The 26,820-nt window shown below is 47.9% G+C and overlaps 1 protein-coding gene across 24 annotated transcripts; it reads right to left on the reverse strand.

Annotated features, from left to right (window-relative positions):
• Window positions 1-207: 207 nt before the first annotated feature.
• On the reverse strand, window positions 208-26,748 carry LOC141577998 (uncharacterized). Of its 24 annotated transcripts, none has more exons than XM_074366413.1 (17): window positions 26,520-26,747; window positions 25,013-25,093; window positions 24,715-24,797; window positions 23,962-24,097; window positions 21,405-21,491; window positions 20,898-21,058; window positions 20,561-20,607; window positions 17,885-18,013; window positions 17,408-17,541; window positions 16,953-17,004; window positions 16,473-16,666; window positions 15,649-15,669; window positions 14,979-15,168; window positions 14,585-14,697; window positions 12,633-13,178; window positions 5,154-5,313; window positions 208-2,102 (listed from the first exon to the last, which is right to left on the reverse strand). In XM_074366413.1, exons 4-14 carry the CDS (start codon window positions 24,001-24,003, stop codon window positions 14,621-14,623), a joined length of 1,134 nt encoding a protein of 377 aa, XP_074222514.1. In that variant the 5' UTR covers window positions 24,004-24,097; window positions 24,715-24,797; window positions 25,013-25,093; window positions 26,520-26,747; the 3' UTR covers window positions 208-2,102; window positions 5,154-5,313; window positions 12,633-13,178; window positions 14,585-14,620. The 24 variants fall into 24 exon arrangements, with proteins under 24 accessions (XP_074222514.1, XP_074222513.1, XP_074222508.1 ...); XM_074366412.1 differs by having other exon boundaries at window positions 25,008-25,093; XM_074366407.1 differs by having other exon boundaries at window positions 208-1,460; window positions 1,872-2,102; window positions 24,715-25,093.
• Window positions 26,749-26,820: the final 72 nt, after the last annotated feature.

Here is a 26,820-nt window from a genome sequence, read left to right on the forward strand (position 1 = left end):
GAAGGAAAATGCCCACAGATAAGGTGGAATTAATGAAACTGAAAGCAGCCAACCAGCATATATTACTAGCAAAAACGGTGATGCTAGAAATAGACTCATGGACATAGAAAGCAAACTGTGGTTAGCAGGCAGGAAAAGGGGGATTAACAGATACACGTTAATAAATATAAAATAAATGACAAGGACCTACTATATAGCACAGGGAACTATATTCAATTTCTTGTAATGAGTTGTACTAAAAACAATCTAAAAGATATATAGATACATATGCATATGTTTATAACTGAATCTCTGCTGTACATCTGAAACTAACATTCTAAATTGACTACACTTCAATAAAAAATAATTTTAAAAAATATGTAAAAATAAAAGCAACGCCATTTAGAAAAAATAAAAGAATACTCTGATCCCATTAGCTGTAGGTGCTGGAGAATTCTGGTTACAAACACCAAGTCCACTGGATCACTCCAGCACTGGCTGTCACTCTTTCTGACCATCAGAGAGTCACTTGGCTTCATTGAGTTTCTTTTCTCTTCTGTGAAAGGCTTCAGTTTGCAACTAACGATGTATAGAATCTCATCATTCACAAACCCAACAATTAATGAGGACTTCCCATGGGCCAGGCTCTGGAAATATGAAAATATAGGGTCCGAGATATTTTCATGGGTAGAAGAAATTTATGCCATAAAGACATTAATTCTTCTTGCTTTGATAGACTGATTCAATACAATTCTGTTTAGATTTCCTACCAGATTTTTTATGGGTAACAAGATAATTTATGGTCAGGAACAACCAAGAATCTTCTTTAGAACCAGCACTGGGAAGGTGTGTATAGGTCAATCATTTCCACTGGTCTTTCTGAAGTGATGAAAACGTTCTGGAATATTAATGGTTGCACCACTGTGAATATGCTAAAGCTGCTGAATTGTAGCATTTAAGTGGGTGGACTTCATGGTGTGTGAACAATATCACAATAGAGACGTTAAATGAAAAAATATTTCTTGACAATTATTTTTCCCTCTATACAACTAGTCTGCCCCACAATTTAAGAAGAACCAAAAAACCAAAACAAACCAAATTTTGCCAGGAGCTCTTTAGGACTGCAATGTCCCTGAGTCTCCAACGCCTCTGGTGGTGCTGTTCCTCTTAACAGACCCTAGCTGGGCTGGGCTAGTTAGGGACTGTAACTATCTTTTTAAGATCGACGGTCACACGTTTCACCCTGGGAGAGGGAAAGATGGAGGATGTCACAGCCTCATGCCTTCAGCTCATTTTTAACTGAATCAAGCCTTGCTTTCAACACTGTAATCCCTATCACTATAAAAACAGTGACATCATCAAGCACCGCCATCATAACACGTGAAAGTGTTCAAGGTACTTCCTGGGGCAGAAACACTGAGGGAGGAGACGGAAGCTCGCTCAGCACTGACGCTCCCTTTTCCCGACTCCACCAGGAGAAGCTGGGGTTCACAGCCGGAGGCTCTCAGCCCGGGGAGCAGCGCCCACACCACTGAGCTGGCCCCCAGGGAGAGGGGAAGGGAGACGAGGGCAGCCCAGGGGTCGCGGGGCAGGGAAAGCCGGGGGGGGGGGACGCGGGCTGTAGCCCCTCTCGGAGGCCAGCCCCAGCCCCAGGCGCCCGCCCCCGTCCAGGTCCGCAGACCCCGCCCGCCCGGGACACAGCCCGCCTAGGGGCGGGGACGGGCCGGCGCCCGATGAGAGGCAGCTCGGGAGGAGAGGACTCGCGGGCGGGAGAGGGGAAGGGGACGCCAGCCGCGGACTGAGGGGAGCCCGGCTGGGGCGAGAGGCGGCAGGTGCACACTTGGCCCTGGACAGCTGTGGCCGAGGCGCCAGGGCAGGAGCCAAAGTCCTACCGGGCGAAAGAGCTGAGAAGCCTTTGGGGCTGATGACCGGTTCGGAGTTGCAGCTTCCAACCCTCGGTCCAGCTGGCACAGACTGCGCATGCGCAGGAGGGCCAGCGATCCTCTCTGGGTTCTGCAAGAGAAGGTGGGGAAGCGAGGGACGGAGAAGATGGGAGGAGGATGGGAGAAGGGGAAAAGTGGAGGGAGAGACATGGACAGGAGGAGCAGAGAGAAGGCAGGGATCTGGAGGGTGGAGGAGAGTAGCAGTGATGGAGAGAAATAGTTTTAACTCTGGGGGCATCCTGAAGGAGGCAGCAGTCCTGCCTCTGCACACTTCTCTAACCCTTCAAGGCCCGCAGCTCATATTTTACCTCCCTGGCCCAGCCCTCCACCCAAGGCCTCTGCAGGACCCCTACGGGTATCACACCCGTTGCCCCAAAGTGGAGCTGGGTTTCCTTTTGCTCTGGGAACCAAGCACCCGCAGGTATTGTCGCTCAGAACTACCTTGGAAAGAGTACATATTCCCCTTTTACACGCTGGGACACAGGCAGGCAAGATCTCTGCCTTACCTCCACTGTCCCAGGTGTTGTGCTGGCGGGGAGCGGGAGGTACAAGGTCAGATCCCAAAAGGAGCATACTGCCTGAGTTTTGGTGCATAGTCCCCATCCTGCCTGGGTAAACCACTCCCCACCCTCGGGGAACCATCAAGGGCACACAGTATGTCCCTGGGTGTGGGATAGCTGCCCTCAATTCCAGTGCCCAGCTTGCTAGGAAGATAGGAGTGTTACCGAGTCCAAATTCATTCTCCTTAATGCAGGACAGGCCAGTAAGTTGGGAGACCAGGTGTTGGGGCATGGAATAGCAACTTTCTGTAGACCTAGATGGCAAACTAATGTCCTGGAAAACCATCTCCCCAAGTCAGATTTCAGTCTCCTTTCCTACGAGCTTGGTTTTTGCAATCTTCTTGATGTAGTAATTCTTTGTTGTTAGAATCCTTTGTTCTTGCAGCTATCTGCCTGGGTCAGAGCCCTGTAAACCTCCAACAAAACAAACGTTATTTTCTATTATGTAACTTGTTATCTTTATATGAATGGAAAAGTGTTAAAAATCCTTAAAGGACAGAGCATTCAAAATAGGCTCTCCTGTATATTTTAGGCTCTAGGCAACATTGTTTTACAAGCAAGATGAAGCCTAGGAGACAGAGCACAGGGTTAAGTCAAAGGAACAGATCTAATATGGAGTCAGATTTGTTCTTTTCTATTACCAGGGCAGAAGACACTTGAGGATTTAAATCCCTTTAAGTTAAAAATAAGTAATACTTTAAAGGAATTTACATACATAGGTCGGAATGTGCATAGCATATCTGGAAAACACACAAAGGATTGTAAACAGTGGCATCTCCAGGGAGGGCTGAAAGAAGAGAGGATGAGGGAAAACTTCTTTCACTTGTGTATTTTTGTGCTCTGTTTGAAATTTTTTAACCACATGCATGTATTTCTTTTTCAGTTAAAAAAAATGTGTAATTGAGCAAAGGAGTAGCAAGCTCAGCAAATACAGCAGCCATGGAATCACTGAGCCATCACTTTTGATTTCAGCCAGGAAGCATTCATTGACTCTCTCCTATGTGCCCAGTGCTGTTTTAAGACTTCTTTTATTATTTTTCATAAAATAATTTAGTGCTATTCCTCACCCCTGCCCATGGCTGGTGGAAAACCAACTGAGTTTTTATTGAGTTGTTTTCCAAGAAGTAAAGATCAGTTATAAACAGAACACATCTTCAGGGCAAAACAGGCGGAGTGGTTTTCCAGCAGGCCAGATAGCTATGAAGGATTTTCAACAGAGGCACACAGAGCCTGAGAGAGAAAGCCTCCAGGACCCTAAAAAAGCTGCCCAAACTGCCTTCTCCATGGCACTACTGAAATAGGAAAGAAAAAATCTGACTCCATATTAGATCTGTTCCTATGACTTTAACCCTGTGCCCTGTTTCCTAGGCTTAGTCTTGTTGGTTCTGCACCTTTTGTAAAACAATGTTGCCTAGAGCCTGAAATATACAGGAGACCCTATTCTCAAGGCTCTGACTTTGAAGGATATTAACACTTTTCTATTCACATAAAGATAACAAGTTACAGAATAAAAAACAACATTTGTTTGTTGGAGGTTTACACGGATGTGACCCAGGTGAAGAGCTGCAAGAACAAAGGATTCTAACAACAAAGAATTCATACACCAAGTTTGCAACAACCAAGCATTCCCACTTCCCATTTTTAATATAAGAAGAGCCTGAAATCTGACTTGGGGTGATGGTTCCCCAGGACATTATTCTACCATTTCTCAGCTGGCTTTCCAAATTAAAGTCGCTATTTCTTGCCCCCAAAACCTGGTCTCCTGATTTATTGGCCTGTAATGCACGAGCAGAACAAGCCTGGACTCGGAAACACAGACATTGAAAGTACCCATTTGGTATATTAAATGACCTGCTTCTACTCATCTTCCTGACGTTTTATTCTCTTGACCACTCCTGCTATGTTTATGAAAAACCTGTCATGTGGACACATTTCCACCTCTAGCCACTACCCTTCCAGGTAAGAACTGATGCCAAGAAGGCAATGGAAGTTGCTAGAAGGTATTACCTGGACAAAATAGAGCAGAAGTGGGTTCTGGCTGATGTTCAGGAGCAGGCTGGAACACCTGACAAGATGTTATAAGTACGGATAGACAGCTGGGCACCAAAGGAGAAGCTTCTAAACTTCCATGAGGGACTTATTGGATAGGAAGGAAAAGTCCCAGACTATAGCTCGGATCCCACCACGAGCTTCCTGGGCGAGTCTGGGCAAGTAATTTAAAATTTCTAGGCCCGTGCTGTCCAACATGGAGCCACCAGCAACATGCAGGATTATGAAGTTATTATGTAGCCAGACAGAATTATAAAAAGACATTTTATTGCAAAGGCCCAGCAGGTATAATATTTAAAAACGTTATTGGTTATCTTGATCTAAAGAGTTATTTTTCTATGTGTAGGTTTCTGTGGTTTGTAAGGCCTGTGGCTAATGATTCCGTTACAGTGAAGTATTTTGAAATTATAAGTTACTGGACACAGTACCCTCATATCACAGTTGAAAAAAACTGATCCACATAAGCAAGGTGATCTGACTTATTAGTTATGAGCAGGGGCTCTGGGGCCAGCCTGCCTGAGTATAAATTCTCACTCTGCCTCCAGGGGGTTCTGTGTGAATCTTGGACAAATTATTGTTGTTTTTGTTGTCGTTGTTATTATTTGTGCCTCTTTTTCCTTACCTTTTAAGTAGCGAGGAATATGTAGACTCTATCTCCTACTGTGTTGGCAGGATTAAATGAGTAAACGTCTGTGCTGCCCACTTCCCTGGGTTTCAGCATTCTCCAGGCAATCAGTGCCAAACTCAGAGGCATTCTCCACTGTCTTCGTCAGTCTGGGATGCTGTAACAAATTACCGTGGGTCGGGTGGCTTAAACAACCAGCATATTCCTTATGGTTTGGAGGCTGAGACTTTCAAGGTCAATGTATCCTTGAGAGGATTGCCAGCTCGAAGATGGCTGTCTTCCCAATATCTTCATATCCCAGAGAGCAGAGAGAAGCAAGCACTCTGGGGGCTTGTATAAGAATTCTAATCCCATTCATGAGGGCTCTACTCTCATGACCTCATTTTATCCTACTAATCACCTCCCAAAGGCCCCACCTCCCAATACCATCACCCTGGTAGATGGGGTTTCGACATATGGATTTTGAGGGGTTGCAAACATTCAGTCCACACATCGGCTAAGTCTCCCCAACATGCAGTCATCAAACCTGTAGCTAATTTCAAAGTAATATTTATGTCTCTCTGCCCATTTCCATTCCTACATCCACTATCACTGAAGCCCTGTTACATTTTATTCCTTATTTTTCTGGTAGAGATTTAATTGATTCATCTAACTCCAATGCTCCCCTCGCTCCAGTCTGCTTAACAGCCATGCCAGGTAGGTCTTCCTTAAAACACCTTCCCACTTCACCTGGTTGTTTTTTAGTTGTAAATGTCAGAATCCTCTCCACACCCCATCCTATACCTTTAATCCGTTACACTACGGCTCACTATGTTATTTTCCTCTTACCAATGTAAGAAATTTCCATAAGCTTAAGAGCTTAAACCAGCACAGATTTATCAGCTTATGGCTGTGGAGGTCAGAGATCCAACACAGTTCTCATTGGGCTAAATTCAAGGTAGCAGCAGGGTTCCTTCCTTCTAGAGGGTCTAGAAGAGAATGTTTCCTTGTTGTTGCTGTTTTTTTCCAGTTTCCAGAGGTCACCCACCTTCCTTAGCTTGTGCCCCACGACTTCCTCCATTTTCATGGTCAGCAGCCTTTCTGAACATTGCTCTATGGCTACAACTCCCTCTGATTTTAAACTCAGCTGGGAAATGTCCTCCATTTCAAGGACCCCTGTGATTACATTCGGCCCACCTGGACAATCCAGGCTACTCACCCTATTGTCTCATCTCAGGATCCCCTTGTCCCATCCCATTCAGGCATTATGGATGTGGCTGTGACACTCACCTTGTGTAACATTTCCTCTCATGAGCATTTTATGGTTCAAGGCACATATGAATGACTTTTTGTTTTTCTTCCTTAGCCTTTCTACATTCAGTATGTCTGGTGAGATTATATGAATCCTTTTTATTTGTCCCCCTGCACTAATCTTTAATAATGTATCATGGGTTTAAAATGCTAACTGATAGACAATTTAGAAGACAGAAATCCTCTAAGATTTTTGTCCTAAAATATCTGTCATGCATTTTGCCATGTACAGTAACATGTCACAGGTGGCTACCCTGTGGCCGGGGAGGGACATGATTCTGCCATCACACTCCCCTCATTCTCACCAATGTGCTGATCACCTAACCAAGGACCTATGCTCCCCGCTTCGCTCACTTCCTCCTCCTTTCCATTGACTACCCTGTTCCCATCGCTTCCTTCATTCAGCACATCAGGATTTCATGACCACATTCTTCTCTAAATGGAATGGGTATCTTGAATCTAATGTCTGACAACTGTTCTTACTGTATATGCACACACTGACCTGCACATAACCCCGTCCAGCTCTTTATTTTCCTAGAATCTCCCAGAGGAATCAGTTCCATGATGGTGGTGATGATGATGATGATACTGACAATGATGACAGGGACCTCTCAAGGATTCTGATAAAGAGGGAATCAATAAAGGGAGGGAATCATTGCAAAATTGCCCCAGAGACAGGCTTAAAAGTAAATAACTGCTATAGTGTTTAATGAAATTGACTAATATTTAACTATTTTTAAAACTTTATATCACTGAATTTAAAATTTTAACGGGAATTCTCATTCACCAGTAACCAAGATTCAACTCTAGGACCAAAGTCTAAGGATTTCAATCTTCTAACAAATTGTCCACTAGCCTTTTAAACACGTGATCCTTTTAAAAAGCTTAGTGCTGGGCTGAAAATAAGCAGGATTCATATAATATCACCAGACACAGTGAATGTGGAAAGACTAAGGAAGAAAAACAAAAAGCCATTCATAACGTCTTGAACTTCACGTTGCTCACAGGAGAAAATGTTAGCCAAGGTGAGCGTCACATCAACATGACACTTGAGTGGGATGGGGAAGCTGATCTTCCTCATCAGACATTTATCCTGATTTGTTAGATGCCAACACAGTTTCCTCATTGGATTTGCTTCTAACAAGTATGGAAGAATTTACGTTCTACCAAAAGCAGTCTAAACATTTTCCCCTGCTGTCAGGTCTCTGGACTGAATGTCCCCACAAGAAGGACATGAATATGTTTCATAGGGAATTCTTCCTGAGAAGCAACAGGATTTTCGAGGGAAGAACTGCAGGCCCCCCATGGAGGGCTGGAGGAGGGCTAGAGGGGGCACTGGAAAAACAGCAGGAGTGAGTTCAGATACTACCGCTCAGGTTGCCAAAGACAGCATTGCTATCTCTGAGGATATGACATTCTCCCAAAAGTTCCATGAGTGAAGGTACCTGTGAACACTAAGCAGGTTGTTAAGAAACAGCAGCACATAATTTGCGTCACAGCTCAATTACAGTATGTTTTGTTATTTGGAAAATAATTAGCCCATTTTCCTTTGAAACTGCAGCAGTAGCAATAGAAATAAAAAAGGCTGAGCCATCTTGGAGAAAACAATCAATAAACAATTCTAAATCTGCAGGATTCCTTGACGATATGCAAGCAGTGAGCTAGATGTGTGCTGCAGATACCTCTTACTGCAGGGCTCACTCCTGCAAAGCATAGAACTAGTTTTCTCAGCAGACAGAGGGAACCAAGTCAAGATTCCAAATCTTGAGAGATTTACTATATGGCAGGAAAGATCACAAAGTACATCCAGCCAAATATGAATAAATGTAATCAAATATTATCAAATGTGATTGGAGCACAGATGAAACAGAAATTCCTTTCACCTGGGATCTAGAGAGACTTCTTCAGAAAATGTGGCTTTGGAGATGGCCAAAGACATGGGTGGAAATTTGGCAGAACAGGATGTAAGGAATTTTAAAACTGATTCTAAAATTCATATAAAAATTCAAAGGATCCCAAATATCCAAAACAATTTTGAACAAGAAAAACAAAGTTGGAAGACTTGCACTATCTGATTTTCAGCCTTTTTTTTTTTTTTTTTTAACTACAGTATTCAGAAAGTATGGTGTTGGTGTAAAACAGGAAAATAGAATAATGGAGCAGAATAGAATGTTCAGAACTAAACCAACACTTATATAGACAATTGATTCTCAAAAAGGATGCAGTGGAGGAAGGATCTTTTCAACAAGTAGTGCTGGAAGAATTAGATAGTGAAATGCAAAAAAAAAAAAAAAAATGAACTTTGATCCACACCTCACAAAATATACAAAAATTAAGTCACAATGGATCATAGATCTTAATAGGAAATCTAAAACTATAAAACAGCTAGGAGAAAAAGCATAGGCTTAAGCTTTATGACCTTGGGTTTGGCAAAAATTTCTTTGCTATGACACCAAAAGTATAATGTATTTTAAAAAGAAACTGATAGAGTGAACTTTATCAAAATGAAGACTCTTCAAAGCTGTTCTAAACACTGCTAAGCAAATGAAAAGACAAGCCATAGACAGAAGCTATTTGCAGATCATATATCTGATAAAGGTCTCTCTTTGTATCTGATCCAGAATAAAGTGGTGTCAAAACTCAATAATAATGCAAACACCTGAATGAATGAATGAGGCCAGAAAACACACTTCAGTAAAGATATCCAGATGGATAATAAGCATATGAAAAGATGCTGATTAAAGATGCCATTAATCATCAGAGAAATGCTTTTAAAAACCAAAGTGAGATACTAGTACACATACATACAAGAATGAATGCGATTAGAAAGACCGACCTTACAAAGTGCTGGTAAGGAAGTAGAGCAACCAGAGCTGATACACACCACAAGGAATTTACAATAGTACAATCATTTTGGAAAAGTCTTTTACAGTTTCTTTAAAAAAGGTAAATACCTATCTACCATATAACCCAGATATTCCTCATCTGGTGCTTTAGAAAAGAAAAGCATATGTCCATATAAAGACTTGTAACCAAATATTCACTGCAATTTTATTTATAATAGCTCAAGTTGTAAATAACCCATGCATCCATCAAAAAGTAAATGGAGAAACAAATGATGGTCTATCCAAACACTGCTCACAACAAACTCTTCAGTAAAAACTCAGCACTAAACAATACTCTGCTATAAGAAAAATAAGCTATTAATACAGCAACACAGATGACTCTCAAAATAATTACACTGAATGAAAGAAGTCAGACAACATAGAGTAGATACTGCATTAATCCATTCATACAAGGATCTTGAAAATGCAGACCAATATGTTGTGATGGAAAGCAGATCAATGGTTTCCAGGGGAAGAGATGGGGAGGGAGGGAGGGACAACAAATGGCAGGAGAGAAGCTTTGTGGGTGATGGGTATGTTCACTCTCTTGAATGTGGTCATGGTTTCTTGGGGATATACTTATGTCAAAACGTATTAGCTGTACACTTTATACGTGTGAAAATTACTTTGCCAAGTATACCTCAAAGCTGTTTTAAGAAAAAAGGCACTTCAGTCCTGATCCACCTCAGCGCCTGATTGGAGCGACATGATCAGTCCCTCACCCTGTTTGCCTAACAGGAAGGTAGAAAACCTCTCACGGAAAATAACATATGGATTTTTCATTTGCAATGTCTGCCATGTAATAAAGAATTTCAAGACATGCAACATGTCAAGACTATATAACGGATAATATGAGAATAAGAAACATTAGACAAAGGATGCAAACCCCCAGGTGATGTAGGCTTCAGAGTTACCAATAAAGGCTATAAAATACTTTTAATATATTCAAGAAAATAAGGAAATTATGGGAGAATAGACAACAGGGTAAAGACTTTCACCAGAGAAATATACTGGAATGTATTTTTAAGAGAAATCAAACAGATACTCTAGAACTGAAGCTTTCAGCTCAGGAAACAGGTAAACAGAGCTAATTAGGATCGCTTTTAAGTAAAACTTTCAGTAATGCCGGGTAAAATACAACAACAAATGTAACACAGAGCTAACTATGGAAAGAGAAGTTCCCAGTTGACAATACAAAGAGGACACTTAAAGCCCAGAGTGGTAATCTTGTGAGCTGATGCCACCACACCCTGGAGGGAAGGGGTTTTAATCTGCACATAAATAGAGATACAATGTCCATTTAGGAAAAAGGGTCCATACCAGATGTAGAAGACTCTTCCTTTATATCTATATAGTCAGAGACAGAGATGTAAAGTGGCAGCAGAGGTCACAGTGACACAGGGCCCTGGGCCAAGGAGTGTGAACACCTCTGCAAGCTGGGAAAGGTAGGAAGACGAATCCCTCCCTGGAGCCTCGGTGTGGAACGTAGCCTTGGCCACACGTTGGTTTTAGCCCACTGACAATGACTTTGCACTTCTGCACAATAGAACAGTGAGATGATGAATGTGTATTGCTTTAAGCCACTGAGTCTGTGGTCCTTTGTTACAACAGCAAAAGGAAAGAAACTCAGGAACCAACATGAACATGAACCCCAAGCTGCCTGCTGTGCTGGCAAGAAGTTCTTTGTCTCTGAACCTGGGGGAGTCTCCTGTCTTCTGGCAGCATCCACAAACTACCTCATGCTAACTTGACAGCTTGCAGAGGGTTAAATCTTAACCCTGCACAGTTCTTGATATTTAGTTAATAAAAATGATGGTGTCATCATGAGTATTTTTCCATCTTTTAAATACCCTTCAGTCTTCTAATAAAGCTACCTCTATTTGAGAGACAGTGTAAATAGTTTTCAAACTTCATAATAAATAACTGTGGTTTTATTTGGTTACTTAAATTATGAGTAATAATATTCACATTAGTAAAAGTTATTAAAATCAACATTGTTTAATGAAAATATCATTTCTTTTTGCATGAACATGTATTAACTACAATAAATGTTCCATGCTTTGTTCTACGATTTACTGTTAGAGCCTTAAAGAATAATATTTTCCTCAAAAGATATTATGGCAAAGGGATTTCTTTTGGTGGAACAGTTCCTGCATCAAATCTGGTGCATGGCTCAGGCCACTGGGAACCTAGAGATGATAGATATTAGGAGGCATTTTAAACACAAAATGATTTTTAAAGGAATTAAACAACTGGATGTGTGAAAACAAAGAATCTGAGAATATTCTAGTGAAATAAATGTATTTTTCAGCTTAAGCAAGACACTGGGTGAATAAATCTAAAATGAAAAAACCACCCAGAGATCAGCAGTGAGTCATGCATGCAGTGTGACTGATCAAAACCAAGTTGTTTCCAAACCAGTGTGCAGGCTTGATGCCTTCATGAATCAAGTCTGTGTGGCACCAGGCCATCTCGAATACATGTTGATGAGGTATTTATAAGCCCTTCACCATCCCAGCACAAAGCCCACACATGAGCCACAAGACCATCACCTACACATCTGCAAAAGACACAGCATGGTGAATAGCACTTTTCTTGTTCAGTAGCCGGTGGCAGGGCACTGTGAGCAGACAGAGATACAGGGACACAGAGACACAGAGGCACTTCCCCTCACTCAGCTGATAACCTTCCGTGCATTCCTGGGGACAGGATTGTCATAAAATGCACCATGGATTGATCCTCCTCCTAGGAAAGGAACGGTAGGTCTGTCCTCAGGTTGGAGCAAGGGTGGCCGGAGGATCTCAGAAGAGCTGTTTCAGCACAACCAATAGAAATGTCTGCCACCGTGACCAGGAGAGACAGGTCTCCTGCCATCCCGGTAGGCACCTGGGCTCCTGACAAAAGCTGGGCTCAGTAAAGGCTTGAGTAGAAGGCACAGACCTGAGGGATGCCCCAGCAAGAGACAGGAGGTAGGGCCTGGTTTATACTGCTCTGGGTGTATCCCAGCCTCATCAGAATACGAAATCAGAAATTTGCAAAACAGCAGAGCTGGGATGGATCATCTACTCCAGACTCCTCACCTTACAGTTTAAAGGGTGGCAGCCCTGGGAGGCAAAGCAACGTGCTAAAGGCAGAGCGTGGAACTGGCAGCGCCAGATGAAACGCACCATGGCAACCCACGTTCAAGGCCGCTGACACTGAGGACGGGGCCAAGGTTTCCAACGAGGAGAATGAGACAGTGTAAATACTTTGTTCCCCCCAAAACCCCAAATGGCACAAAAACTAAGGCACAAAAACTCACCTTAACTAGCTCTCTTCTGAGGGGGCTCTCTTCTGTCTCCGTCTTTCTGTCTGTCTCCATTTCTCTCTCTCAGACACAAACACATACAATTTTGTGAAAGGGGACTTCCTGCCATACAAAGACAGACTTCACATCTTCAGAGAAACACTTGACAAAGCACATTTCCAATTCAAGTCTTTGTGTGAGGTCTGGGCAACTGGCTTATTTTCTAGAACAATATGTGGTTCCAAAATCAGGAGATCATCTTCCCCAAAGGAAGAGCTCTGGTCCGTGTTGATGAAGCTGGGGGTGTCACATTTCATGAGCCCGTTCGGCTCCTCCTCTGGCCACCTGCTGCATCTGATGGCTTCCTGGAGCCGAACATCACTGTCAAGGGCTATGGTTGGGATACCAGCTTTGGCCTTGTCCAAGCGGTCCACTTCATTGACGTAGCAGTGAAAGAGGGACCTAGATTCGTCATTGTGCTGCCAGAGAACCCCTTGGGCACCAGCGGTCTTCCAAAGTCCGACACAAAGCTGTTCAGTCTGAATCTCTTCTCGGGAGACTCTGCATTGCAATAAAGAAAACCAAAATAAAAGATCGCTCACACTCTAGCTCGGTGACCTGAAGACTTATAGCTTTTGATACCTGCTGAGAGCAAATCCCTGCACAGAGCATGCTGACAAGCACTGGAAGTGAGAGACATCACTTTCGAACACATACAATTACACCCAAGGCAAAAGTCTCGTGAGGGCCCTTGGACCATCCTGAAAAGACATCGCTCCCTGAGAATCCTCAATACTGGTGCATCGCACACCAGTGTTTCTCAGTGGGACACTCAGATCATCTTCATCAGAATTAGTTAAAGTGCTTCTTAAAGTGCAGAATTCTGGGGTGCACACCCTCAGTGTCTCCAGAAGTAGGGACCGGCAGTCTGTATTTTCATAGCCACCAAGATCACTAAACATGCTCAAGTTTAGCACCGCGGTCTACATCGGGTCACCTGAGCATCGACAATGCTGTCTCATGGGGTGGGGGGGGTGCCATGTGTGTCAGTGTGCTGTCCTACCCACGTGTATCCCCTGATTCTCAGAACTGACAGTGCAGTCCCATTGGGCAAGAAATACCACCATTTCACAATGCATACTCAGGGCGCCTGACTGACAGATACAATCAGTGCTAGGAAAGGGGACAAAACTCAGGTTCCTCATCGCTTGTTTCACTTACTGTGGGACAAATGATCAATTCAAGGGTAATAAATCAGTGTATGAGTGAATAACATGACTCTCGTTAGTCCCACGAGTGCCTGGAAGAGCGAGCCTGGGCACACTGAGAATCATAACAGCCCATCTACTTAATTGTCATCCTCCCCAGATTTATGTAAAGGTTACTTCCACCCAGGCAGTGACCCCTGAAGGGCAAGAATCATGTCTGAACACACTCTCAAATCCAGAACAGAACGTGACAACAATTAGGCTCTGGGGTCTGTGTTTAGCGAGTGTGGAATCTCAGTGATGCCAGCTCTTAGACCTTGCCTTCCCATCCCACCCCTCACGATATGGCCCTTATGACCAGCTCTCCCGGGGCTGGGGCCATGGAACACATTTACAGGACTGGAAGAATCTGATCATGTAAACCATCCCCCAGATTATCACCAAGAGTCACCTGCATTTCAGGGATCAGTAATCCCAGAAGCTTTGCAGTTCAGGCAGCTGAGGGATTTTTATATCAGCTCTGTCTTCTACTGTGACTGCCTGGGTGACATCAGACAAGGAATTCTCAAAAGCCTGAGCTTTTCCTTTCAGGAATAATCTAAATAAAAAATCTCGTTGACCACTCAACAAGTGTGATGTGAAGATCAATGATTTACACAGGAGTACAACATTCACTAGGTCATGGATTTAGAATCAGAGAAAAATCATTTGAGAAAGATTGACAGAATGTAGCTTTAATGCAAATTTAAGTATTCTTACCTTTCAGTAAATCATCTTCTTCCCCAACTTATCACTTCACCCAAGTTTAAAAGATGTTTGAGAACAGGGATGAGTGTGCCAGCAATCTGGGACCCAATAACCTAAAATGTCACCTAGGAAAAAGAGGGGAGTAACACATTTTTAAAAAGCATGGTGAGGATGGCGGGGCCATCCCCCAACTCCAGACTAAGAAGCTCTAAGTAATAGATTTCCTGCCTGCCTGGGGCATCAGCTGATGTGAAAACCCACCCAGAAACCTCACTGTCCAGCAGCTCCTCCGTAACACAGGCTACACTTTCTCAGAATTAAGAATTGGGGCCAGTAACCACTTCAAAGTGGTTAAAGTCAAAGAAGAAGAAGAGAGTTCTGCCCCTCCCCAGGGGAGAGCCCAGACCTTGGGCTGCATGCACTGAGCCCACCTCCCAGGAGAAGGATAAACTGGAGAAGGGCGTCCTGCGAAACTGGGGCAGCAAATGTTCAGATGGGAAAAAATTGACCGGCTGGCCAGGGACAGCCCCCTCCGTCGCTGCCTTGGCGGCTGCCTCCGCCCCCTCAGCACATCCTGCCCATTTCCGGTGGTTAAGCTGTCAGGGAAACAGTGCTTTGCGACCTGGGGCAACAGAGGCTGCCCCCAGGCCAAGCTGCGGGGGAAATGGGATCTAAACCACCAGCTCCCAAGAGGCAAGCTCCATACCCCCGCCAACAACCCGCCGCCCCCGCACCCTACAGCACCCCCGGGGCAATATGTCCTGGAGAAGGGTGACCCGGGAATGAGGGGCAGCAGAGGCCACCCCCACGTCAGGCCTCCAGAGAGATGGGAGCTTATCCTCCAGCCCGCCAGGGGCAGACCCCCCTCCTCTCCAACCCCTGATGTCACCGCGCCCACCTCCCAGGAGCAACCTGACCGGGTGTGGGGTTTCAGGCTAATCTTGGGCGGGAGAGGCCGTCCCCAGGCCAGGTCAGGGGAGAGGAGAAGAAGTGGCCCCATTAGGCGGGGCAGCCGGCCGTCGCAGCTGCCTCTGCCCCTCGACAGCATCGCGCCCGCCTCCCAGGAGCAAGCTGACCTGAAGACGGGCATCTGGCTTCTTGGGCAGCAGAGTACGCCCCCAGGTTTGGCCGTGGGGAAGAGGAGAGCAAATTGACAGGCTCCGCGCTGCAGGTCCTCTACCCCTGCTGTCGCCTCCCCCACACTTTAAAGGCACTTCCCAGGGCGCCCCTCCCCCAGCAGGCTAAATGGGACAGGTGTGTCTGGTGATCTGAGGCAGGAGAGGCCACTCCCACACCAGGCCATCGGGGAGACGGGAGCCAATCCACCAGCTCCCCAGGCAGCCCCCTACCCCCACAGCAGCCACCGCTCCTGCCCCCTGACCTCACGGTGGCCGCCTCTAGGGAGCAGGCTGACCTGGAAATGGACTTCCGGCGAACTAGGGACAACAGGGACCGCCCCCAGGGCAAACCATGGGGAGAAATGGGAGCAAATGGACCGGCTCCATGGGAAAACCTGCCGCTGCTGCCACCACCCCCAACGTAACACGCCCGCCTCCTGGGGCCAGGCTGACTAGGATACACGTGTCTCTTAACCCAGGGCAAGAGACACCGCCCCCAGGACAAGCCGCGGGGAAGATGGGAGCAAATGTGCCCGCTCCCCCGCTGCAGGCCCCCGACCCCCGCCACCCGTGCACCCTGACTACCCTGCCTCCCGCCCCCAACAGGCAAAGTGGGAAAGGGTTATCCCGGGACCTGGCGCAACAGAGGCCGCCTGCAGGCCACGCGGCACAGACATGGGAGCTAATCCTCAAGCTCCCCCGGGGCAGCCTCCCTATCCCCGCAGCCACCACCTTCCCAGCCCCCTGACTGCACCGCACCCATCTCCCAGGAGCAAGCTCACCTGGAGTCGGACCTCAGGCAAATCTCTGGCGGCAGAGGTCGCCCCCAAGCCAGGCCGCGGGGGAGAGAAGAAATGGAGCAGCTCCCTGGAACGGACCCAAACCCCCAGCCGCCGCCGCCGCCGCCGCCGCCGCCTCCCAGGACCAAGCTCACCTGGAGACCGGCGTCCCGCCTCTACGGCAGCAGAAGCCGCCCCTGGCTCCGCCGCGGGGGAGAGCGGAGCGAATTGACCGGCTTCCGTGCGGCAGCCCCCCTATCCCCGTGGGCCCTGCACCTTAACCGCACCGCCTCCACTCCCCACTAAGCAAGCTGAGTGGGACAGGTGTGTGAGGCGACCTGGGGCAGCAGAGGCCGCTCCCAGGCCCGGCAGCCGGGAGAAGGCAACTATTCCATCAGTTCGCCAGGGGCAGCCCCGCTCCGCCCCCTTGCCGCTGCCACCGCCCCCGACCTAACCGCCCCACCACCCAGGAGAAAGCTTAACTGGAGTCCAACATCTGGCGAATCTCCGGCGGCCAACGCCCCCCCAGGCCAGGCTGCAGGGAAGAGAAGACATCGACCGGCTTGCCCGGGCAGCCTCCCACCCACCGCCGTCGCCGCCCCCTCCGACCCCTCCGCCAACCCAGACCATTGCACCAATCTCCCGGGGTCAGGCTGACTGCGAGGATGTGCACTTGCCTTCTGACCCTGGCCACGTGCCTGAGCACCTTCCTGCACCCCTACACTCCCTGTACCTCTGCACCCCTGCCACTCTCTGCACTTCCGCACTGCCTGCACCCCCGCATCCCCTGAACTGCCTGCACCCTCCACAGCCCCTGCACCCCTGCCACCACTTACACCTTTGCACTGCGTACACTCCTGCACCCCTGCTTGTCCCACACACCACCTCTTGGGCCTGTGGCAGAGTCTCTGCTGTTAGACCAATGCACAGGAACTCACATCTTTGTCAGTATATGATGCATCAGTGGACGTCTGGGGTTGGCTGCAGGAAGGTACATGTTCCCGGTCACTAGCCTGGGCCACTAGGGTGATCTCTGTGAGGTCACCCAGGACGGGCTCAGAGATGCTGTTCTCTGGGAAGAGAGGAGTTGAAACCGGTCTTGAGGGCAGAGCTGTGCTCACCAGGTCGTCCACGCTTCATGTTTTACACAGGGTTTCGGAGAAGTGAAATTGATCCGGCCAAGTAAGACCGGCCTGCTGTGCGCCCACCTCAGTCCTGGGCTCTGAGGCAGACCGACAGGCTCCCACCATCAGGACACAGTTTGGGCACCTGAATGGTCCCTTGGAGGCATCCTATCACTTCTCGGGAAGAAGTCCGGCTGCTTCCACCCTATGGCCCTCCCTCCCACTGTGCTGGCCTCAGGAAGGTTCCTTATTTGGGGAAGAATGCAGCCCACACCCTACCCCACCCCTCACCTTTCTCTAACCCAGGCTGGTGCTTTCTCTGCCCTTCAGAGTCTGGAAAGCCATTTCTCTTCAGGTATGTCCCTTCTGAGATGGACTTGCTTCCACTCAGTTCTAGGCGAGGATGCACCATGGAATGCACTGGGTAAGAGAACCAAAATAAATAGTTTCTTCTGTGAGGTTTTCTGTTTATCTACTGGGGCTGGGCTGTGTGTAGTTTGCTACAGCTATTCGTGCGAGAGGCTAAAGCCACCCGTGTGTCCTTGTTTTCATCTCCCCGCTGTCTTTGGGTTTTCCCTAGACACTCCTGAGACATTTACTTCTTTTAATTTTATTCCTGTTATTACACAGGGGCTCTACTGACATGGAGGTAAGGTGTTGGGGGAGCGGGATAGAGCAGGGCTTCTGTAGTCCTGTGATTAGTTCTCATTGAGCCTGTGCCCTGAGCTGTGACCTCCACAAGTGTGTCTCTTTCCCCCACCCCAATTTGGGTGACACAGAAGGTATTTCCCTTCCCCCAGGTAGGTTAGGCTCTGGTAAAATAAATTCTCATAAAAAAAAAAACAAAACACAACCCCCCACAATGGAAGAGAATGTTCTGGGTGTATTTCAATAGAGCTATTTTTTCCTTTCCTGGCAGGAACCATGAGGAGTTTTCCTATGATCTTCACTCTGAGAACAGGATACGGTCCTGGATGTAAAATGCATGAAAAAGAGCAGGGGGCCCCTGTGACTGGCCCCCTGGAGTTGTCACACTCGGACTTCCCCACGCTGAGCCTCCAGCTGGCCTCAGGGACCTGTTAAATCTGCCTGCCCCCGGGGTTCTTACAAAAGCGGGTTCTGCCCTGGGAGCTGTGACTCTCCAAGCCTGCCCGGCTGCCTCTCTGGGTTGGGAGCAGCTTTCCCCCTCAGTTTTCTTGTGGATCTAAGAAGAGCAGTGGGTTTGCAGCTCCCTCAGCTCTGGTGTTGTTTTCAGGACAGAAGGAGCAACTTCTGAGCTCCACACGAGCTGGACCAGAGGCTGGAAGCCTCCTCTCCTCTGCCTCCATGCAGACAATCAGTGGCTGTGGTTCTGGCCGAGTTTCTGAAGATGTGGATTTAAACACACACATCCCAGCCCCCACAGGAGCACACAGTCCCATAAATCCCTACAACTTCCACTGGTAACTACGGAACTGATGAGGACACGGGTTTCGGGGCTGCAGAGGCCTGACTGCATGACTTTCTCCGTGGCCTATTAATGTGGTTATTATGGGCCTTGTCTGAAGTGGCTTGCTTACCGCACCTGGTACATGGGAAATACAAAATAAGTACTAGAACCTCCACTTTTTCTCCCTCTTGGGCCTTCCAACCTAAAAATAATACGTGAACTCAGATGGCCTAGTCACCACAATGAGGTCGGACCAGCCCGGCTCTCCTGAGTGATGGGCACTGACTTGTGCATTAACTCGGAACAGTAGGGGAACCGCCTTCCTCTAACTGGGCCTCTCCCCACACCAGGCACGCCCTCAGCTGAGAAGGGGCCAACTCCCCCATTGAGGTGTGTGCTGGTGGCTTCAGTGTGACCTGGCCCTGCCGGGACATGAACCTGCAGTGAGGTGGAGTGTCAGGAGGAGGGGGGTCCCTGCTGGGGGAGCAGGGGGCCCGGTAGCACCCTGCGCAGCCTGGTGCCTGGGGCTCCCCAACATCTCCTACGGCCCCCGGGTCGGCTCTGGTCTGGGACACTCCATGCACCCTCCCAGTATCTTTTCTTTAAGTCCCTTTTTTGCTTTTATCAGCCAGAGGTGGCTTCTGTTGCTTGTTCAGTGAAACAGTGCATCAGGAAACCAGACTATTTCTAAGATCAGTGAAATACGAACTTTGGTCAGCTCGTCGGGCAGACCGTGCAGCACAAATTCCCGCACAGGGCTGTGCAAATGCCTTACGTGAAGGGTCCTCATCATCTGTCTTCAGAGATACAGAAGCTCGTGGTTCAGGTAAAACCTCAGGGAGGGATTGAGGAATCCACAGCTGGTTGGTTTCAAAGACTAACCGGTCGGACCAGACCCCTGAGCTGTGGTCAGAAGCCTGGCTCAATGTCACGCAGACTCAGCACCCTAAGGGTCCGGTGGGGCCGGTGCTGTTTCCTTTACAGGCTCTCATTGTGGAGTCACTGTAGCCCCTTACACTCAGCAGGGAATCCAGCCCTCTTAGCCCCCACCCTGAGTGTTCCATGACACAAATCTCGGGAGTGTTTAATTTTCATCTTTGTTTAGGAGGATGAAGGTGGGGCAAGAGGAGAGATAAATTCACACTTAGTGACACCAAGTCACAGCCAGTACCTCCTCCTCGGAGAGCTATGTGCTCCCACAATGGTGGCTGGGGGGCTGGGCAGAGCCCCTCCTCTGGTCACAGAGGGACTCACTGCTCTGACTGCAACTGATGGGTTGGACAACCAATCCAGAGGGGACAGAGAATCTTTCCCGGGAATTTGGAACTGACACACAGAAATTAATTTCACTCATCTGGGGATTGGGAGGAGGGTGGGAATCAAATGAAACCAGAGCAGGAGAGAAAGTTACAAGTGAATGAGAGAGAGACAGAGAGACTGAACTTGTGAGAGTAAATAGTGTGAAGGAAGGATAACAATCAGGGCACAGAGGAATTCCAGCTCCTGGCTGTCTAGTGTGTCCCAGCCCATCAACACACCTGCGGGATGGTTAACATCATTCCAGTTTTGCAGATTAGGAAACAGGCTGAAAGAGACGGGGGTTGGCTTTGGGTGCACAGTTAATTTAATTGCCACTGGACCCCTCACTTCCCACTGCCTGAAGGCACCATGACCCTCACAGGGACCCTGCAGTGCTGACAGCCTAGCACCCTGATCAAAGGGACCCTGCGGGAGTGGGAACCTCTCTGAGTTTGGAGAGTTCCCTGCACCGAGATTCCATGCATCAGCCGGCTCCAGCTCACCCCAGGTTAACGTCTCCTCAGCTGTGTAGTCCCCCGACCCGCTTACCTCCCTGCCAGGCACCCCCGTTCTTACCACCGAGTGTACTGCAGGAATTCAGGCACAGGGATGCCCAAAGCAACACGAGCCCAACGGCTGTACAAACAGCAGACTCCCAGCACCACCTTGGCTCCATGGGGATAGTAGGTGTCCTCACCTTTCATGTACCTAAGGCAATCTGTTTCTTCAGCTGGAGGCTATAGAGAAAAATAAAAGGTCCAAAACATTGTTCAGTGGGGAATTCCTCCAAGGACCTGACTTCAGTGTCTACAACCAGTTGTGCTGGCCGCTCTTACCCCCGGACTTTGGGTGAGGTGGATTATTGATCAGCACAATCGCCGGTGGCCCCGCTCCTGGGCTTGGCTGCCCAGAGGGGCTGGGGGAATGGGTAAGGCCAGGGCAATCAGGAAGAGCACAGAGGACCTGACATCTCGCCTCCGCAATTGTAAACCCTTCCCCAAATCTCAAGGCATTGGACAGAGTGCAGCCACCACAATAATGAGATGTTCCCATCACTTCACTCACTCCTGTTGGTTCACTTACGTGCTGAGCATCCACTGGGTCACAGGACATGACACACAGGATGGCCAATGGGACAGGCTTTGTACTTCCCCCTGGATCCTGTTCAATCTGATGGAGGAATGATCACTCATAAACGGTTTCTCAAAAGGATACATAGACAGGAGACAAACTGCAGAGTGAATCAAATTTTAAAATATAAATGAAGATCCCCCAGTCTCCCCGCCTAAGGTTAACAGCATAAAGAAAATAGATCTTGCCTTTGATCACCAAGGTAGTGGTCACCCTCTCTCAGGAGGAAAGGAGAGTTAATCTTTGAGCAGGACACAGAATTGCTCCATCGAATTGGACCAGGACCTCTGCATTCATTCAGCAAATCTGTATAAGCTCCTACTACTTATGGGAATCTAGTAACTATACCCATTCCCAAGGCTCTTGGGCTTTATTAGTCAACAAAATAGACACGACTCCCCATCACTGGGGGCTCAGAGTTTTAGCAGAGAAAACAGGCAACATGATGGGGGTAGCAAGAGCTTGGGGAAAAATAAGAGTGATATGAGCAAAGTCAGGTGATGGTGGTGGGGTGGGAGGCAGGCAGGAGGGAATAAGGCAATCCTGGCAGATCTCAAGGAGTAATGAACTTGAAGCAGAATAGATCCGGAGGAAGAAGGAAGAGCCGGAGCCAGAGGCCCCCAGAGTGATGGGGAGAGTGTGGGCGGAGAGGCAGAGCAAGCCGGGTCCTCGAAGACCTTGGGACGACTTTGGCTCCTAATGGAATGGTGACCATTTTAGTGAGTTTTGATGGGATGGGTGATGTCCAATTTATGCTTTTGTTTTGGGTTTTCTTGGGAGGAGGTTAATTTATTTATTTTAGTGAAGGTGCTGAGGTTTGAACCCAGGATCTCATGCATGCTGAGCATGCACTGTATCACTGAGCTACACCCACCCCCTCAAATGTATGCTTTTATAGGCTCCCTCTGACTCTGTGTGGATGAGATTGTAGAAAAGCAAAGATGGAAGTAGTAGGCTATTTTGTGTCCAACAAGGGGCTGAAGGTGGCTCCTAGGAGGGCGGGGAACAGGGAGTACGTGGTTAATGAATTCAGAGTAGCCAGAATTTTCTAACAAGCTGGATTTGCTGTCTGTGTGTGTGTAAGAGAAAGAGAGAGAAAGAACATGGTTCCAACATCTGGACCTGGAAAATGGCATGGATGTCCTCTCCATCCACAGGAGACGGGACAAAATGGGGCTGAGCAGGTGGAAAGGGGCTGGAATCAGCTCAGTTCTTCAATATCATGATTAAGGAGTCTATTAGATATTGCCACAGAAATGCCTAATAGGTAGAGGAGTCTGGTTTTTTTTTTCTTTCTTTTTAACATTAAAAAATATAATTTAAATGTATTAATTTTATTATGTGAATGGATTTGGAATTTTATTTCATGCCAAGGTATATGTTATAATAGCCAAATGGAAAATATATCAGAAAAGGGGAGAAATGAGGGCTTTCACAAAAACTGACTGTCCGTAACGTAGGTAAAATTTCAACGAAAGAGTCTTCAGTGCAAAATCCTCATCTTGGTGTTACATAAAATTAAATGAAAAAGGACTATGTTGATGTATCATTATTTCATGTTACATAATAGCCCCAAACAAACACACTGTTTAACTATGAGGCTTGTAGAAATGCTATTCACTTTATTGACATAAATACAGAAATGCAGAAAGGTTCTAAGGTAGAATAAGCATCTTAGTGGAAATAATAGAGATCTGAGCATTTCACATGATATGTATGGACTGATTCAAAATTTGGAAAAGTAATTTACACAGTAGAACATACGTAAGAATGTGAAAGCAAGATGAATGAAAGAAAAAGAATATGAGTATCAGGGAGAGAGTTCCAAATGGAAAAGGCCAATCAGGGAGTTTTGGACAAATCGAGAAATTGATGGCATGTCAATTTCCAATTCTGGTTGCTTCTACCAAAAGTATAGCAGTGAGATAGAGGAGAGACCCAGGACCCAACTCCGAGGCACATTCGCAGTAAATATTTGGAAAAAAGAGGAGACGTTGGCAAAAGACCAGCCAGTGGATCGAAAGCAGAGCGATGGGCTGGAGGCCAAGTGAAGCAGGAACACGGGGGAGGAGAAATGGAAGAGCCGGGTCAAATGCTGCCAAAGGGCCATGCATGATGAAGACTAAAAACTGACCACTATATTTAGCAACGTGGGGTCACTGATGGCCTTGACAGAGCAGTTTCCATAGAGCGAGGGATCAGGGGAAAAGCCAGAGTGGGTGCAAAAGGGAATGGCTCAAGAGAATATGCAGACAGTGAGTTTAAACGACTCATTAAAGATTTGCTGCAAAGACATGGGGTGGCAATTGGTGGGGGCCAATTAGAGTCAAGGAGTGCTGTTTGTTTCTTTTAAGAGGATGGACTTTTATATACTGATAGGAGCCAACTAGCAGTAGAACAAAATAGATGAGGTAGTGACAGAGAGGATGGATGTGGGAGTGACAGCCCGGAGAAGATTGTATGGATGGGCCCCCTGGTGACTTTTGGATGACCTGGCTTTCGATGTCACCTGTAATAAGAGGTGGGGCAGCGAGAGTGAGGTCACAGACATCAGAAGGCGAGCGGATGTGCTGGGAGTTGCTGGTGAAAGTTCTTTTCTCTTGGCTTCAGTTTGCTTGGTCAAAGTAGAAAAGTAAACTTACCAGCTGAGGGACGAGAAGGAATAGTTACTGGAGTCATGAACAGAAGATATGAAAGAGACTTCAGGGACAATGGGACAGTGAAAAGAGCAGAGGGAGACGGGGGGAGTGTGCTCTCAGAAAGTTACGTTTTATCTTTGAGGTCCCCAAGTGTTGGATGTGTGATTGCCCTTCCTGCTGTCCACGAAATAAAAATTGAGTATGGTCCAGGGAAAATGCTATTTCATTCTAAGAGGCTGCCTGTTTCTCAGGAACGGTCATCTTAAACTGCAAACACTACAAAAATGTTGAAAAGAAGAACTTGTGTACCCAATGACCCACTATTTTCTATAAATTTGGTTGCTATTTAGTTCCCCTATCAATACCACAGAACCGATACTGCCTAGGATGGAGATACATCGATGCTTAAATGGAAATGAAATTTGTATCTTTTTCCTAAACTCCATGGCTTCCTTAACATCCCATTCCCCTTGGAATTTAGGGGTGTCCGGTATAAGAAATAAGAAACAGTTTGAGAAAATCCCGGCTCAGAATTACACAGCACAACCTCAGCTCAGAAGTATACAGCCATAAAAATGTTTAGAAGCAAAGCTCCATAACTACTCTTAAAGAATTTTGCAAACCTGGGCCTGCCCAGATGTTTCCAAACTGGAAAGGTACTCCAATCAGTTGACCGGTACGGGAACCAGAGGCTGGTCAGCCTTTTCTGTAAAAGCCAGAGACTAAATATTTTCAGTTTTGCAGATCATTTTGTTGTAACCATGCAGGTCTGCAATAAGAAAGCGAAGAGCACTGGGAGACACGAAACAAATGGGCATGCCCACACCCTCCCTTCCACTCAGGGCAGCTTCTCTGTGGTGGGGAGCTTTGCCACAATGACTTGTTTCTTTGTTTCCATTGGTTTCTTTGTTTCCACCTTACTGCTCAAACTCAGAACTTCAAGTGAGCCTGGTCCTTCAGCATCCATGCAGAAAGAAGGCTGAGTGGGGGTGGGGATCCCACCTGACAGAGAAGAGAGATGGCTTGTCACCATGACATGAGACAATCACACCTTCCGGGGTGAAAGGGAACAAAGATAAGGGAGGGGCACAGCAGTGGGACCCCTGGGTCACCTGCCAGGCTTGCTCTCCCTCCACGGCCACCCTGGGGGCCTGGGTGGTGTTTGAACTCAGCTACAGTGATTAGGCTGAGGGGACTCAGGATAAAGGACCCTCCCTCTCCACACCGGGTTCCAAACGCAGCCTCTCTAAGTCTACCCTCTGAATTTCTGGAACTCAGCTGGAAGAATACATGATCAGGCCAGACCCAGAGCCCAAGCCAAACACGACAAGGGTCACGTGGGGTTGTAACCCCGTGCTCAGCGGTCGGGGTCTCCTTGCAAATCTGCAGAAATCCCTGTTCTGCCTCATTCCTGGGAGAAACCCCACATCTCTTCCTGCTCTGTCTGTTCTTCTCTTGAGGCTATTGTCCTGGAGGGATGCAGAGTCCTTGAACCTGGCCCTCCAAACGTACATAAGCAGCCTGTTCAATAAAACAAATTATGCACTTTTTCACATTTGCCAGTTTTTTGATTCCAGAAAGGCTGCGGGACTCTTTATCACTGTCTCCTGTGCCCCCACCACTTGGTGGCCCTCTCCTCATGGAAACACGATTTCCCACAACTGCACCCTGCCTCCCTGCTTGTCAGAGGGGAGTGACCCACAAAGACACAGGTGTTTGTGAGGATCCTGTCCCCCAGCAGAAAGCCTACTCCTGGAGCCACGGACAGGGATCTGGCCTCCTGAGCCGCTCAGCTCTAATTGAAAGCCTAAACTGGGGACCCCGAACATTGCTGACTGACTTTCTGAGTCACCTGGGCTGGAAGGGCCTGATTTTTCTTTCCAAGAATGGATGTAGCGCAGCCTCCATTTTCAGGGCTGACATTCATGACGTATCTAGTTCCCCCAAATGCACCCCAGGAAGGAAAGGCCCTTCCATCCCACTGGTTAGAAACCCAGCCCAGGGGAGTTCCGAAGCACTGCATTGCTGTCAGGTCCAGCATCCCTGCAGAGTGGCCCCTGCCCCTGAATGAGCCCCTTCCCTGGGCCTTCCCTGCCTCGACATGACCACACCCCAGGTGGTGCTGGGGAAGGCAGGGAGTGCAGTGAGGGGAGGGGGGAAGCAGAGCCCCTTGCTCTGGAGTGAGGAGACCACAGAGAAAGGCACACATCACCCCGACCCTATACCGCAAACTCTTAGCCCCGCCAACACAGGGGCCGCTCTGCGCCCTCTCACCGTGGCTCTCCTGTGAGACTGCACCCAACCCGACATCTGGCACCCAAGCCCTACCTCCCCTCTTATGACAGATCCCGTCTTCTTGGAAACTGCCTAGCAGCGCGTATTCAAGGCCGGCAGCGGGCCTGGCGGATCTGCACTTCAGGTGCCCTACCTGGCCAGCCGTGCGTGCCTGGGCTCAGTCCTCTTTCTTGCCCACCGGTAGCCTGGGTCCACGTCCGGTGCAAGCGGAGGCCACGGAGCCCAGGCTGATCCCCACACACGGACAGGTGAGGGTGCCCCCGCCTCGCTGCCCCGCTGCCCCGCCCACTGTTGGCAGCAACACCCCAGCCTCCGGCCGGCGCCACATGCAGGTCAGGACTTCCGCGCGGCCCTGCCCTCCCCGGCCCCGCCCAGCTGTCCCATAAGCCTCCCCCCACCCCCGTCCTGGCTGTGCCCTGGCTCCCATTGGCTCC

Source organism: Camelus bactrianus, chromosome 6, assembly GCF_048773025.1.
Source record: "Camelus bactrianus isolate YW-2024 breed Bactrian camel chromosome 6, ASM4877302v1, whole genome shotgun sequence".
Lineage (NCBI taxonomy): Eukaryota > Metazoa > Chordata > Mammalia > Artiodactyla > Camelidae > Camelus > Camelus bactrianus.